General features: G+C 39.4%; 1 protein-coding gene across 1 annotated transcript in view; it reads right to left on the minus strand.

Annotated features, from left to right (window-relative positions):
• The window catches only part of LOC133635400 (mitochondrial adenyl nucleotide antiporter SLC25A24-like), a 45,253-nt gene extending 28,846 nt beyond the window's left edge, over positions 1-16,407 (minus strand). The window contains 2 exon segments of the mRNA XM_062028570.1: positions 15,959-16,260; positions 16,363-16,407. Of these exon segments, the coding sequence (XP_061884554.1) occupies positions 15,959-16,138 (180 nt within the window). The 5' untranslated portion in view covers positions 16,139-16,260; positions 16,363-16,407.
• Positions 16,408-17,866: the final 1,459 nt, after the last annotated feature.

Below are 17,866 nucleotides of genomic sequence, written 5' to 3' on the forward strand. Positions count from 1 at the left end.
AAGCACCAGTTCCATCGGCAGCAAAACAGGCCCAGAGCATAATACTACCACCACCATGATTGACAGTAGGAACGGTGTTCCTGGGATTAAAGGCCTCACCTTTTCTCCTCCAAACATATTGCTGGGTATTGTGCCCAAACAGCTCAATTTTTGTTTCCTCTGACATCACATGGACAAAGATAAGACCTTCTGGAGGAAAGTTCTGTGGGTGGCTACCAAAAGTGCCTTATTGCAGTGAAACTTGCCAAGGGACATGTAAGCAAATATTAACATTGCTGTATGTATACTTTTGACCCTCACATTTTCAGTAGACCCATAATAAATTCATAAAAGAAGCAAACTTCATGAATGTTTTTTTGTGACCAACAAGTATGTGCTCCAATCACTACATCACAAAAAAATAAGAGTTGTAGAAATGATTGGAAACTCAAGACAGCCATGACATGATGTTCTTTACAAGTGTATTTACACTTTTGGCCACGACTGTATATACACAAACAATCACTCACATTAGAGTTTCCAATTAACCCAGCATTATTAGAAAGTCAACCGAAAATAAATAAAAAATAAAGATTGAAAATATTTACCATTTTTCTGATAATGAAAGACAGTCGCAAATTGTTTGCAACACTGCTTGTTGTTGTTGTTTGTTGACTTTCCTTAACAACAGGCTGCATACAGTATATTATCTATTTGTCAGAGTAGGACATATTCACTTCTGCTACAACTGCAAGCCTCCTTGCACACTCTTATCACACACATAAACCTGTGTGAGCTGTGAAACCCCGATGGACTGTTGGTCCATCCAAGCAAAGGCGGGACCTTTCTCTAAGTTGTGACCTGTAATAAAAACTCTCTTATGCCGTTTGAACACTTTGAGGACTTGTGTTTAACCTTCAAAGTCTCCTAAGACCAGATTTGTGGACTCTGGACAACAATGTCCTACTCAATACACTTTCTAAAAAGGTATCACATGAGGCCTATTTTTGGACTTTGATCAAACTGTTGCTTCAGTTCACCAATCAGGTCATTAGGCACACCCACACAAATTTACCCTGATGCAGTGTTTGAACTTAGGGATAGAACTGGAATGTTCTGAGTGACGTTACCAATGTTTCTCCTCTCCTATTCAGCATGTCAATTGAACTAAATAAAAACTAAACAACACCAAAGACGCAGTGCACTGTCCACATACAGCAGTGTTTTTCAACCTTTTTTGAGCCAAGGCACATTTTCTGCGTTGAAAAAATGCGGAGGCACACCTCCAGCAGAAATCACTACAAAACGAAACTCAGTTGACAGTAAAAAGTCCTTGTCGCAATTGTTTGATATGACTTTAAAGCATAACCAAGCATGCATCAATATAGCTCTTGTCTCAAAGTAGGTGTACTGTCACCACCTGTCACATCACACCATGACTTATTTGGACTTTTTTGCTGTTTTCCTGTGTGTAGTGTTTTACTTCTTGTCTTGCGCTCCTATTTTGGTGGCTTTTTCTCTTTTTTTGGTATTTTCCTGTAGCAGTTTCATGTCTTCCTTTGAGCGATATTTCCCGCATCTACTTTGTTTTAGCAATCGAAAATATTTCAGTTGTTTTTATCCTTCTTTGTGGGGACATTGTTGATTGTCATGTCATGTTGGGATGTACATTGTCTTTGCTCCACAGTAAGTCTTTGCTGTCGTCCAGCATTCTGTTTTTGTTTACTGTGTAGCCAGTTCAGTTTTAGTTTCGTTCTGCATAGCCTTCCCTAAGCTTCAATGCTTTTTCTTAGGGGGCACTAACCTTTTGTTTATTTTTGATTTAAGTATTAGACACCTTTTTACCTGCACCCTGCCTCCCGCTGTTTCCGACATCTACAAAAGCAATTAGCTACCGGCTGCCACCTACTGATATGGAAGAGTATTACACGGTTACTCTGCCGAGCTCTAGACAGCACCGACACTCAACAACAACACATCATTTGCAGACTATAATTACTGGTTTGCAAAAAGTATTTTTAACCGAAATAGGTGAATTTAGATAATCTCCCACGGTACACCAGACTATCTCACGGCACACTAGAAAAACACTGATATACAGTATATGTACCTTATGTGTGTGTGTGCAATATTCTGTATGTTCTATAATAGTAGTTTAACGAAACAGATTAGTTTTATTTCTAGATATACACAGACAGAGCCCAACTTCACCTCAGAGTAAACACGTCCAAATTGGGCGCTCCAACACATTTAGGTATTTGTCTTCTTGGAGATGAGTTTTGGCTCCTTGCCATGTTGGAAAAGTGCCATGCGAGCCCGTTTCCAAAATGGAAAATCCCTCTGTTTCATAATGGTCGAGTCGGAATTCATGTTTCACCCCAATTAACCTCATCTTCCCAAGGCTAATGGAAACCATACAGCCCCAGACCATTATGCTACCACCACTATGCTTTACTGTAGGCAGTGTTTAAATATTCTGCAAATTTTTTTGATGATTTTACTGAACTATTGTCTAGCATCTCCACTGACTTTGACTGCCTGGTTATAACTGGTGATTTTAATTTTCATATTGACGATTTAAATGACAAGGGCGCAAAAGAACTTTTTACTATTTTAGACACATTTGAACTGTCTCAACATGTGAAAGAGGCTACACATTATAAGGGACACACCCTGGACCTGATTATCACAAAAGGTCTCAATGTTTCTGATGTTCTTGTGATTGATCCTTCATTGTCTGATCATTTCTGTGTTTTCTTTAATATTTCTGTAATTCCGGACACACAAACAGAATCAAAGAATGTCAAAAAGCGGTACATAAATGAACATGCTAATGTCCTCTTTAAAAACGCCATCTCCTCACTACCACCTCTAAACCCATGTCATGCTGATGATCTTGTAAGCAACTTTAATTCCAAAATTGTGAATATCATAGATATCATTGCACCTGTTACAGTTAAAACGATTTCTGGCAAGCAAAAGGCACCCTGGAGAAAATCTGCTGCTGTAACAGCCCAGAGAAGAGAGTGCAGGAAGGCTGAACGAATCTGGCGGAATACAAAACTTCATATTCACCATGACATCTATAAAGAGAGCCTCCAGGCCTACAATTTAGTCTTAAAAAGTGCTAGAGAAACATTCTTCTCCAATATCATAAACAGCAACACAAATAAGGCCAAAACCCTATTCACAATCGTTGACAGACTGACTAAACCCCCAACACAAATACCAGCCGAACTCCATTCCACGCAGAAATGCAATGACTTTGCATTCTTTTATACTGATAAAATTGAAGGCATCAGACGCACCATCAATATCTCAAGTAAAAAAGTTGGATCACCACCCCATTTAGGCAAAAGTAACACAGCAATGATGGCAAGCTTTAATGCCATAGACTCTAAAACTCTAGTGGAAACGGTGACAGCTCTAAAGTCATCCACCTGCTGCCTTGATGTTTTACCTACCAACTTCTTTAAGAATGTTTTTGACTGCCTATCAACAGACATCTTGCAAATAGTTAATAATTCTATTAAATCGGGCAATTTCCCGAAGGCTTTCAAAACTGCAGTCATTAAACCTCTTCTAAAAAAGCAGAGCCTAGATGCCTCTGTTATCAACAACTACAGACCAATTTCAAATCTACCATTCATAAGTAAAATAATTGAGAAAGTTATCCTCCAACAACTAAATCACTTCTTGGCTTCTACTGGCTGCCACAACAACTTCCAGTCAGGATTTCGACCTCTTCATAGCACAGAGACGGCCCTTCTTAAAGTTATAAATGACATCCGTCTAAACACAGACTCTGGCAAAACTTCAGTATTAATGCTTTTGGACCTCAGTGCTGCATTTGACACTGTCGACCACTCAATACTTTTGGACAGGTTGGAAAACTGGGTGGGGATCTCAGGCACAGTTTTAAGCTGGTTCAAGTCATATCTACAAGATAGGAACTATTTTGTTTCCATTGGTGACTTTGTATCAGAACCAACCAACGTAACGTGTGGAGTCCCCCAAGGTTCAATCTTGGGGCCGACTTTATTTAACATCTATATGCTCCCACTAGGACAAATCATGCAAAATAATAACATTGACCATCATTGCTATGCCGATGACACCCAAATCTATGTAGCGCTATCACCAAATGACTATCGCCCCATAGATCTTCTGTGCCAGTGCATTGAGCAAGTCAAACACTGGATGTGCCAAAATTTCCTACAACTAAATGAAGATAAAACTGAGATCATTGTTTTTGGTGCTAAAAAAGAAAGGTTTAAAGTCATCCAACACCTTCAATCACTGTCCCTGAAAACCTCAAATAAAGCCAGAAATCTTGGGGTTATTTTAGATTCTGATTTACATTTCGACAGTCACATCAAATCAGTAACAAAATCGGCCTACTATCACCTCAAAAATGTAAAAAGACTTAGAGGGCTCATGTCAGCTCAAGACTTAGAAAAACTTGTACATGCCTTTATTACCAGTAGGCTAGACTATTGTAATGGTCTCCTTGCAGGTCTTCCCAAAAAAACTGTCGGGCAGCTACAGCTTGTTCAGAACGCTGCTGCTAGAGTTCTAACAAAGACCAAAAAATGTGAGCACATTACACCAATTCTTAAATCCTTACATTGGCTCCCTGTACATCAGAGAATAGATTTCAAAATCCTCCTGCTCACATATAAATCACTACATGGTCTAGGGCCCAAGTATATCACTGATATGCTCCCACTATATACGCCCTCTAGATCACTAAGATCTTCTGAGAGCAATCTGTTAGCGGTTCCAAGAGTAAACTCATATCAAGGGAGATCATCATTCAGTCACTATGCAACACATAGCTGGAATAAACTTCCTGAAGATGTCAGACTCTCCCCAACTCTCACTACTTTTAAAACTAGACTGAAGACTTTTATGTTCACCTTAGCTTTCAGCTAAATCTTTTAATCTTTTAACTTTTAACGTCTGCACTGTTTTTATTTTTATTGTCTGCATTTTAATTTTGCTTTTATTTTCTTTCATTTCACTTTGTTGTCTGTGAAGCACTTTGAGTCTGCCTTGTGTATGAAAAGCGCTATACAAATAAAGTTGCCTTGCCTTGCCTTGCCTAGCCTTGGTTTACGGCTTTGACCTAGCATGACGGGAGGGTACACACATGCACGTATGTGCGTACATCTACTGTATCACGATTACGGATGTAACGATATGAAAATTTCATATTACGCTATCGTTACCACAATTATCGCGATTATCATTATGGTATTGTTGAATGTGCTCAAAAAGTATTTATAAACACACTGAAATCTCTTGACCAAGCTATTTTTCAAAATAACTCAAATACAAAACTGTTAGAAAACACACTATTTTTCATATTTCATATTTTTTATGCTTCACTGAGAGTGTTTTAGTCTTACCATTGTATCTGTTTTAATGGCTTTGCTTATACTGTTTTAAATATTGTTTTTTTAATGTAGCACCTTGAGATTTATTTAAAAGAAAAGTGCGTGACAAATAAAATGTATTATTGTCAGGTTCAAACACTGATGACATTTATTAAACAAGACAAGAAGAAAGGAATTAAACAGAGACAGAATTCAATTTAGCTCAATTGAGGAGAAACGCGTAGACACTGTACCCTGGCACAGTGTCGTCCCACGCTCTGACGAAAGATTGTACGCCTCCTCTTTTATTTGGACTTTCCCTGATTACATGGCAACAGCTGTTTCTAAGGGAGGGGGGTCGTAAACAGCCATCGCCTTTGTTACAAAACAGTTCAAAGAAAAGGTGCCTGGAGGGCGGTCAGGCCCTGCTTACTCTCTGCTTTGTAGGTCTCGGGTCAAGACAAAATCTTCCTGTGGATTACAATACATCAAAGAAAGCCACGCCTTCATGTCGCTTCCCATCCTACACAGTGGAGTTTCACAAGCCTTTTGATTGGTAGCATCAAAGACAGCTCTTGTCCTCTCGCCGGGAACTCATTGAAACACAAAGTTTTGTGATAACTTAGATACAATTATTCTGACAATTATTATTATCCATTCAGTGGTCCTAGAACACACCGTAAAAACACATCTGTCTCGTATTTTTCTGAGTATAGAACGATCCGCTTGTAGGTTCAATGTGCGCAATTGCATAGCTTACTTGCTCAGATAGCAACGTGTCCATATAAGTTTAGACTGCAGTATATAATTTATAGTGTGGAAAGACGTTAATGTCTTGTTTTCATGTCAGCATTTAAAATAGCGAGAATCCCGGTTTTTCAATCATTTTAAATTGAAGCAGTAATACTAACCATTAGCAGTTTTACTGTGATTATCATTAGTACTGTTTATTGTTACATACCTAACCACGATCAATCCTTTAAAGTTACTTTTGGGTCTTGAAAATGAGATTTCAAATTTGGCTTTTTAGCACCACCTACACTACCGTTCAAAAGTTTGGGGTCACCCAAACAATTTTGTGGAATAGCCTTCATTTCTAAGAACAACAATAGACTGTCGAGTTTCAGATGAAAGTTCTCTTTTTCTGGCCATTTCGAGCGTTTAATTGACCCCACATATGTGATGCTCCAGAAACTCAATCTGCTCAAAGGAAGGTCAGTTTTGTAGCTTCTGTAACGAGCTAAACTGTTTTCAGATGTGTGAACATGATTGCACAAGGGTTTTCTAATCATCAATTAGCCTTCTGAGCCAATGAGCAAACACATTGTACCATTAGAACACTGGAGTGATAGTTGCTGGAAATGGGCCTCTATACACCTGTGTAGATATTGCACCAAAAACCAGACATTTGCAGCTAGAATAGTCCCGAAGATAACTTTAAACTAGTCTTAACTTTAAAGAAATACACTCTATACATTGTTAATGTGGTAAATGACTATTCTAGCTGCAAATGTCTGCTTTTTGGTGCAATATCTACATAGGTGTATAGAGGCCCATTTCCAGCAACTATCACTCCAGTGTTCTAATGGTACAATGTGTTTGCTCATTGGCTCAGAAGGCTAATTGATGATTAGAAAACCCTTGTGCAATCATGTTCACACATCTGAAAACACTTTAGCTCGTTACAGAAGCTACAAAACTGACCTTCCTTTGAGCAGATTGAGTTTCTGGAGCATCACATTTGTGGGGTCAATTAAACGCTCAAAATGGCCAGAAAAAGAGAACTTTCATCTGAAACTCGACAGTCTATTCTTGTTCTTAGAAATGAAGGCTATTCCACAAAATTGTTTGGGTGACCCCAAACTTTTGAACGGTAGTGTATATATATATATTTTTTTAAAGGCAGACATTTAGCTTTATGAAGTGAAGATACATTTATGTGATGATACACCTCCTCCAGGCTGTATTAATATGCTCAATACAACACTGGCATGAAAACAGGAGTTCAGAATAGTCAGAGATTCTCCCATACCTACAGATTATGTTAATTGAAAAAATAAGCTATGATAAATTAATTCATTGTTCATTTCCTCCTTGGTTGATTAAGTCAAACACATCCCTAATCTGTCTTGCTCCACAGATTGGTTGTTTTATGAGTTTGAAATATAAAAACCTAAAACCAGCAAAGATTCCCCAAACTGAGCATAAAGACACTTTCAAAAGAGTCGAGGCTCATAAGATGAAGTCATGTGATGCCATCAAATCATTGTGTTATGAAACATCAACAGGCCATCGCCAATAGAAACAAGGACCAGCTTCCTTCTGCTATAGTCGACAAAACTACCAGTCTACTATGAATGAAAATTTCTGAAGTTCCCTTTTTATATTGTAAAAATATCATTTTTTTGAAGGGGAACTGCAATCCATCCTGTTTGGGTCCCACATCAAACTTAAGAGAGTCAATCACTTCACCATAAAAGTAGGTGACAGTGTCATCACCAGGAAAGATGAGGTCACCTACCTAGGTTCCATTCTAGAGGCTAACCTTTCCTGTGATAAAATGGCAACCAAGGTAATCAAAAAGGTTAACCAACGAGCGAGATTTCTCTACAGAATTTCCTCTCTGGTCAACAAAAGCACCTTGAGGATTCTGGCGGGAACTCTCGTTCAACCCTTTTTCGATTACGCATGCACCTCCTGGTACCCTAGCACCTCCAAAACCCTCAAATCTAAACTCCAAACATCTCAGAACAAGCTAGTCAGGTTACTTCTAGACCTCCACCCCAGATCCCACCTCACTCCTACCCACTTCTCTAAAGTGGGCTGGCTCAAGGTGGAGGACAGAGTTAAACAACTTGCACTGAGCCTAGTCTATAAAATCTGCTACACCTCCCTGATACCGAAGTACATGTCAAACTACTTCCTTAACGTAAATGACCGCCATAACCACAACACCAGGGGGTGCTCCACTAACCACGTTAAACCCAGATTCCGAACTAACAAAGGTCTTAACTCATTCTCTTTCTATGCCACATCAATGTGGAATGCGCTCCCAACAGGTATAAAAGAAAGGGCATCTCTATCCTCCTTCAAAACCGCAGTAAAAGTTCACCTCCAGGCAGCTACAACCCTAAACTAACACCCTCCCCGGATTGCTAATAATCAAATGTAAACAATCAAATGCAGATACTTTTTCTTTTTCTTATGCCTTCTGATCTCTCTCTCTCTCTCTCTCTCTCTCTCTCTCTATGTCCACTACTTGCTGTCCATATCCTACCCCCCCCGCTCCACACCCCTGATTGTAAATAATGTAAATAATTCAATGTGATTATCTTGTGTGATGACTGTATTATGATGATAGTATATATGATAGTATATATCTGTATCATGAATCAATTTAAGTGGACCCCGACTTAAACAAGTTGAAAAACTTATTCGGGTGTTACCATTTAGTGGTCAATTGTACGGAATATGTACTTCACTGTGCAACCTACTAATAAAAGTCTCAATCAATCAATCAAATTGTTGGGTAATTTTGCCCATCATCCACAGTCCCTAAGTGAGTCAAGAACACACACTTTTCTGTGTGTTCTAAATAGTGAAAAACTGCTAGCCATAGGCTGTTAACAATGCAGGTCATGTGGATTGACCTGCACTATATTGCCAATTGAGCGCTTCTGCTGCACTGAGTGACACACCACAGTGGTACACAAAGCCTTCCCATCGATGTATCTCCGAACGCCAAGAAACTGCATTACAACGAATAAAGAATTGTTTCTGATACTAAACCCTGCAGTGGTAGTAACTTTTTTCCACCTAACGAAAATCAACAAGGAAATCCCAGGCCATTTGGATCTAGGGCTGGGCGATATATCGATATATCGCGGGTTTATCTCTGTGCGATAAAGAAAATGACTATATCGTGATATTGGAGTATACGTTCTCACGCAGTTGCTTTTAGCTGCGAGCATTACACTACAGGCTCTTCTCACTCTTTCTTGTCTCTCCTTCTCACAGAGACATAAAACAAGCGCACCTTCTTACATACGTCACATACGTATATACGCCCTCGCGGCGCAGAGAGGTAGCGGCATGGGTAACGTTAGCTGTGATGTGAGTGGTAATACGAGAGAAAGAAGGTGCGAATCTGGTAACAAATGAAGGAAGAATTAATTCCCAAGACAAACAGCAGGGGGTCCATCGTCTGGCGGTGGTTTGGCTTCAAGCGGGAAGATGTTGAACAGACAACCGTAATTTGTCAAGTGTGGGGCAAAAGCGTTGCTACAAAATGTAGCAGCACTGCTAATTTGTAGCATCATTTGAAAAGTCACCCGCTAGAGAATGAAGAGTGCTTGAAACTCCGCATGGCAACATCTCTGTTCGGTGCCACACCCACAAAATGCAGAGGCAACCATTTCCACATCAACACCGTATGAAACAAATAGTCCACAACAGAAGGAGATAACGTCCGCAGGAACCTACCACATAGCGAAGGACATACACTATTTGATTTCCTATTATTATGCAGCTAATTTTTATTTGACACTTATTGAAATATCTTGTGTGACATCATGCACAAAAGTGCACTTTATTTGTTTTAAACTATTGTAGTGGCGTTCTGTACAAAAAGTGCACTTTAATTTAGTGTTGTTTTGATATGTCATCTTAGTGACATCATGCACAAAAGTGCTTGTTTTAAAATGACTCTGACAATCTTGCACTTTCTGTTTTGAAATGACATGAATGTTTGTGTCACTGCTTAATAACTGTTTAATAAATACACTTTTGCTCAATTGACTTAGTTGTGATTTCCCTCTCTGCATGAAAGTTTAAAATGAGCATACATTAAAGGCCTACTGAAATGCGATTTTCTTATTTAAGCGGGGATAGCAGATCCATTCTATGTGTCGTACTTGATCATTTCGCGATATTGCCATATTTTTGCTGAAAGGATTTAGTAGAGAACATCGACAATAAAGTTTGCAACTTTTGGTCGCTGATAAAAAAGCCTTGCCTGTACCGGAAGTAGCGTGACGTCACAGGTTGTGGAGCTCCTCACATCTGCACATTGTTTACAATCATGGCCACCAGCAGCGAGAGCGATTCGGACCGAGAAAGAGACGATTTCCCCATTAATTTGAGCGAGGATGAAAGATTTGTGGATGAGGAAAGTGAGAGTGAAGGACTAGAGGGCAGTGGAAGCGATTCAGATAGGGAAGATGCTGTGAGAGGCGGGTGGGACCTGATATTCTAAAACAGTAAATAAACACAAGACATATATATACTCTATTAGCCACAACACAACCAGGCTTATATTTAATATGTCACAAATTAATCCTGCATAACAAACACCTCCCCCCTCCCGTCCATATAACCCGCCAATAGAACACAAACACCCGCACAACACACTCAATCCCACAGCCCGAAGTGCCGTTCACCTCCGCAAAGTTCATACAGCACATATATTTCCCCAAAGTTACGTACGTGACATGCACACAGCGGCACGCACGTACGGGCAAGCGATCAAATGTTTGGAAGCCGCAGTTGCGTACTCACGGTACCGCGTCTGTGTATCCAACTCAAAGTCCTCCTGGTAAGAGTCTCTGTTGTCCCAGTTCTCCACAGGCCAATGGTAAAGCTTGACTGTCATCTTTCGGGAATGTAAACAATGAAACACCGGCTACGTGTTTATGTTGCTGCAGCCGGCCGCTAATACACCGCTTCCCACCTACTACTTTCTTCTTTGCTGTCTTCATTGTTCATTGAACAAATTGCAAAAGATTCACCAACACAGATGTCCAGAATACTGTGGAATTTTGCGATGAAAACAGACGACTTAACAGCTGGCCACAATGCTGTCCCAAAATGTCCTCTACAATCCGTGACGTCACGCGCAGGCGTCATCGTACCGAGACGTTTTCAGCAGGATATTTCGCGCGAAATTTAAAATTGCACTTTAGTAATCTAACCCGGCCGTATTGGCATGTGTTGCAATGTTAAGATTTCCTCATTGATATATAAACTATCAGACTGCATGGTCGCTAGTAGTGGCTTTCAGTAGGCCTTTAATGCAGTATGAAGAAGAATGTTTTAATGTAGACACATAGAATCATCATACTGCTGTGATTATATGCATCAAGTGTTCATTCAAGGCTAAGGCAAAATATGGAGATATATATCGTGTATTGTGACATGGCCTACAAATATCGAGATATTAAAAAAAGGCCATATCGCCCAGCCCTACTTTGAATCCTCCTTGGCCCTATTTGGACCAAGCGGATAGCTGTCCATAGAGTAAGGATATGTCTACACTAAGCCGGATTACCCCTTAAAGAAATAATTGTTTAGCATAAACCTCGTTTCAGCCACACTAAACTATCGTTTAAGGTCCTCCTCCTCGGACAATTTTTTTTTACACGGGTAAGTGCGCCGTGTATTTCTTGAATCTCCGGCTTTTAGCTTTGTATGGACTCATTGATTGTTTACAAACTGAGTTCGGAGAGGAAGTGACGCCAGAAAGACCGCGCCCCGCACAGGAAGTGACGTCAGAAAAAACGCGCCACAGCCAGCTTCGTAATAAAGCAGTTTCGTAACTCGGAGGTAACCACTGGGAATATGGAGGCGAGTCATCCCGACATGTCCGTGTTTCTCCTTCTTCTACATGTACAGACGCTCGTGGAAATCACACATGAATACCTTAAGAGAAAGCCATTGCAGCTATTTGGGATACAACACTTCTCAGACGGCAAGACAACTTTCCAGCTGTGATTCTACTTACCGAAAAACCTTGTCCATTTGTCGAAGGAGAGACAACGAGAATGCGGGCTACCGTGGATGTGATAAAAAAAGGTAAGCGTGTGCTTTATATTACCTGGCCGTCGAGGGAAGACTACGGAAAACGGCGAATGCTTTTGGACTGGCAAAGCAGACTGTATCAGTTATGGTGCGCCATGTATGTCACGGACTCAACGTCTAGGTCCAGAGTATATGAAGTCACCAAAAAGGAATGGACGATGATGGTGAAAGTAAAAGAGTTAGGAGTGTTCTGACCAGATGTCTAGATCCCTAGATTGATTGTTGTAAAATGTTCTTTGTCACATTGTTTACGTGTCTAATAAAGATGTGATTAATGTATGATGTCTCAGGTGTGATTCACTACAATAGCACACTGGATTCCAGTTAATTGAAATACCACAACACTGGTTATTGTTCAGATAAGTTGCATTTAACAACTTGCACACAAAGCAACACTGGAGGTGACTATGACCTGCGCATTTTCCGCGCATGCATACTAAATCACGTTCCGCCGGTGGACGGAGGGGATAAAGGGGTCTCAAACGACCATTGTGTGTGTGTGTGGACTAGGATAAGGTTAGGTGGGATTTACCCTGGATAACCTTAGCCGGTTTTGTGTAGAAGGGTCTCAGTCACCATGATACTGATACATGGAGAACATAGTGCTTGATATTACAGCCATTGCTTGGATTTTAATGACGTCATGTCCGGCTCACGTCCAGCTCATTAAATCTGTGTGGTGGTCAAGCAGCGTCTGTTCTCAATGGGTACTCGGCCCCATTTAGCCTTTCTGGAAGAAAAAATGCCCTACGCTTGCCTTGTTATCGGCTGTACGAACCGTTTGAATCGCGAAAAGAATAAACGTTTCTTCAGAGTTCCTCGAGAGGTAATCAAGAAGGGCGGAAGAGCGCAAGATTTTACGAAAGACGACGACAAAAGTGGCACACACTCCAGTACAAGACAGCAGAGTCGAAGAACGCACTTTGTTAAAGGTTTGTTTGATATATTTTTAATATACTTTACTCATTCAGTATTTCCCATTGAAGTATTATCTTGATATTATTTGTATTTACATTTTTAACAAACAGAAACCAAAAATGAGAGTCGATACTTGGTCAGGAAAGGTATTTCTACGTCTCCCCTCTTGTTTATTTCATACACAAATGTGTCAAAGTACATATGATAACGAGAAAAAAAATCAAACATGGTGATGATTAATTAATTGTTTGTTAAATGGATATGCAGTCACGGGTGTCAGTTGTTGCGTGCTCGTTTATTTACGTGGACGTGTCACCGCAAGACGCAAAGTTGAATCATGAAATGCAACCTTATATACATAAGGTTGCATTTCATGATATATATGCAACAATTCAGCATATTTATCTGGAAGAGTCTTGATACCAATTTCCTTAACCCAGCCACACACACAGAAGTTGTAGACCTCTATGCTTTTCCAAGTTTTCATCTATTTTGCCGTGTAGAATGACGTCGGAGCACCAGATAGTTCGACATGTCAGGGAACTCCACCTATGGATAATCCTTAAAATCACTCAAAAAATCTATTTTTTTTTAATAAAGTATAGGGATCTTTTTAATTGCATAGTTGGATTATTTGCTTGTATCTGCTTTTTTTGCAGGAAGATCTGGGCCACTTGCGTACTCAGACAGTGGTAAAAATGCTAATGTTTGCGAATAAAGTTAATGATTATTTGCAAAAAAAATTAAGTTTCTCAGTTCGAACATTACACATATTGTCTATGCAGTCTATTCAATTGAAAAGCTTCAAAAATGTGTCTCCTCAGTTCCCAATCGTTTACTGGGTGTTGTTAAAAGGAAAGGCCATGTAACACAGTGGTAAAAATACCCCTTTGCCAACTTTTTTGCAATGTGTTACTATTAAATTAAAAGTTAATGATTATTTGCAAAAAAAAATTAAGTTTCTCAGTTCGAACATTAAATATATCTGCAGTCTATTCAATTGAATATAAGTTGAAAATGATTTGCAAATCATTGTATTCTGTTTTTATTTACCATTTACACAACATGCCAACTATGCTGGTTTTGGGTTTTGTATACACATCTGTGAAGGCACCATCAATGCTGAAGGGTACATACAGCTTTTGGAGCAACATATGTTGCCATCCAAGTAACTTTATCAAGGACGCCCCTGCTTATTACAGCAAGACAATGCCAAGCCACGTGTTACATCAACGTGGCTTCGTAGTAAAAGAGTGCGGGTACTAGACTGGCCTGCCTGTAGTCCAGACCTGTCTCCCATTGAAAATGTGTGGTGCATTATGAAGCCTAAAATACCACAACGAAGACCCCCGGACTGTTGAACAACTTAAGCTGTACATCAAACAAGAATGGGAAAGAATTCCACTTCAAAAATGTGTCTCCTCAGTTCCCAAACCTTTACTGGGTGTTGTTAAAAGGAAAGGCCATATAACACAGTGGTAAAAATGCCCCTTTGCCAACTTTTTTGCAATGTGTTACTATTAAATAAGTTATGATTATTTGCAAAACAAAAATTACGTTTCTCAGTTCGAACATGAAATATCTTGTCTTTGCAGTCTATTAATTGAATATAAGTTGAAAATGATTTGCAAATCATTGTATTCTGTTTTTATTTACCATTTACACAATGTGACAACTATGCTGGTTTTGTATACACATCTGTGAAGGCACCATTAATGCTGAAAGGTACATACAGGTTTTGGAGCAACATATGTTGCCGTCCAAGCAACGTTACCATGGACGCCCCTGCTTATTTCAGCAAGACAATGCCAAGCCACGTGTTACATCAACGTGGCTTCATAGACTAGACTTAGACTTCCTTTTAATTGTCATTAAAATTTGAACTTTACAGTACAGATAAGAACGACATTTCGTTGCATTAGCTCATGGTAGTGCAGGATAATAGTAAAAGAGTGCTGGTACTAGACTGGCCTGCCTGTAGTCCAGACCTATCTCCCGTTGAAAATGTGTGGTGCATTATGAAGCCTAAAATACCACAAACTTAAGCTGTACATCAAGCAAGAATGGGAAAGATTTCCACCTGAAAAGCTCCAAAAATGTGTCTCCTCAGTTCCCAAACCTTTACTGAGTGTTGTTAAAAGGAAAGGCCATGTAACACAGTGGTGAACATGCCCCTGTAACAACTTTTTTGCAATGTGTTGCTCAAAAGTTATAAGTTAATGATTATTTGCACAAAAAAAAGAAGTTTCTCAGTTCGAACATTCTTGTCTTTGTCTTTGTCTATTCAATTGAATATAAGTTGAAAATGATTCGCAAATCATTGTATTTTCTTTTTATTTACCATTTACACAACTCCATGAATTGATTAACGTGTTAAACAAGTTGAAAAATTTATTCGGGTGTTACCATTTAGTGGCCAATTGTACGGAATATGTACTATACTGGGAAATCTACTAATAAAGTTTCAATCAAAACAATCAATCAATCAAAGTGCTAACAACACTAGTTTTGGGTTTTGTACACACGTCTGTGAAGGCACCATTAATGCTGAAAGGTACAAACAGCTTTTGGAGCAACATATGTTGCCAGCCAAGTAACTTTATCATGGACGCCCCTGCTTATTTCAGCAAAACGATGCAGGGCAAAGTCTTTTTCATGGACGCCCCTGCTTATTTCATGTCGCTACACCGTACATTATAGTTCATGTGTGAATATAGACGAGGAAGGAAGTCCTTCCTTGTAATATCTAACTGTAATATAATTTATGACATAGTTTGTTGTAGTGTTTCAGTAATTTATGACATAGTTTATTGTAGTGTTTCAGTTACCTGGGCTGCTCCTCTCCCAGACCGGATGCCCGTAGCAGCGATGCCCGCCTTCAGCTCGGAAACATCCACTTTGCCATCCTTGTTCGTGTCCAGTTTGGCGAACAACTCCTCGTACATCTTGGACTCGCTCTCCGCGCATTGGCAGTGCGTCAAGAAGACTTTTCTAACGAAGCTGTGCATGGCTGACAGGAGGAATAGAAGCTATGCAAACACACGAGAGAAAAGAAAAAAAAGACGACGATTCCTGTGGTTGCCACTTCCGGCTTCACCTCCGTCGTGCCGCGCGTCGTCGCGAAGCCAAACTACGTCGACGAGGAGAAGATGGCATCAAAAATGTGATGAAAGTGTGTTTTTTTTTCAGGTAGGAGCGTGAGGGTGAAGGGGTGAACACACTTTACACTTACTGACTTGGCCTGGAAAAGTCCTCCCCTTCTAGTGCGCGTACACGCACGCCGCGGACACGCCCTTTTAAGAAGGAACAACACGGCGTCCTGGCAGCTGGATGGGCGTTTCGGCTCTCTTAAGGGATTCGGTTCTTATGACTCAAGTCACTCAAGAGAACTGATTCTTTTCGCTGCCAAATGTATTCATGACATTTATTGATTGATTTTATTAATTATTAAAATTTTTATAATTACTATTATAAATGTATTGATTATTATAAATGTATTTATTTATAATTATTATTTATTTATTTTTATTATTTATTTATTATTTATGTATTGATTTATTGATTATTATACATTTATTGATTGGTTTTATTGATATAGTTTTCTACACCAATATCTATTCTTCTTCTTCTCCAGATTTTGGCGCGCTCCACCTTCCACATTTTTCACCCGATTCAAAGCGTTCCAACTTCAAACTGTTCGGGAATCGCGGGCTTTCCCTTGACAAATTCCCAGATTTCCCAGAATTCCAGGTTTTCCAGAAGACATTTTTCCCATTCAAAATGAATTGGCCATTTTTTAAACTTCCACCATTTCCACATTTTTCAACCTATTCAAACCATTGTATCTTTGACACATTTCACCATCCTGGAAATTCAAACTACCATTTTTACAAGTTCAAAAAAATTCCAGGATTTTCCAGAATTCCTGTTTTTCCAAAGCCCTATTTCCACCCTTTTTTTCTGGCGACTACTCCATCCACATTTTTTATCGCATTTCTCAAAACATTCCTCTTAATCAGGACAAAAAACAAAGTTGTTTTTTGAACTGGAAAAATTCCAGGAATTCCGTAATACAATTTCTTCATTCAACACGTTACAACTTCAACATTTCTCGACCGATTTGGAAAATTCCAACACCAAACATTTCAACGAATTCTGACCATTCAAGTTTTTTACCATTTTCCAAAAAATTCCTGCTTTTCCCAAATGTTTTGGAAATTCCCATTGACATTAATGGGACAGTCTTCAAACTTCCACAATTCCCACATTTTTCAACCCATTCAAACCATTCCACCTTTGACACATTCCACCATCCTGGAAATTCAAACTACCCTATTTCCAAGTTTTTAAAAAATGCCAGGATTTTCCAGAATTCATGCTTTTCCAAAGCCCTATTTCCACCCTTTTTTCTGGCGACTACTCCTTCCACATTTTTCAACGCATTTCAACCGTTCCACCGTCAAAACATTCCTCTTAATCAGGACAAAAAATGAATTTGTTTTTTGAACGGGAAAAATTCCCGGTTTTCCCGAGATTCCAGCAATTCTGTAATACAATTTCTCCATTCAACATGTTACTACTTCATCATTTCTCGACCAATTTGGAAGATTTCAACACCAACCATTTCAACGAATTCTGACCATTCAAGTTTTTTACCATTTTCTCAAAAAATTCCTGCTTTACCCAAAATTCCCAAATGTTTTGGAAATTCCCATTGACATTAATGAGACATTCTT

This window comes from Entelurus aequoreus, linkage group LG19 (genome assembly GCF_033978785.1).
Source record: "Entelurus aequoreus isolate RoL-2023_Sb linkage group LG19, RoL_Eaeq_v1.1, whole genome shotgun sequence".
Lineage (NCBI taxonomy): Eukaryota > Metazoa > Chordata > Actinopteri > Syngnathiformes > Syngnathidae > Entelurus > Entelurus aequoreus.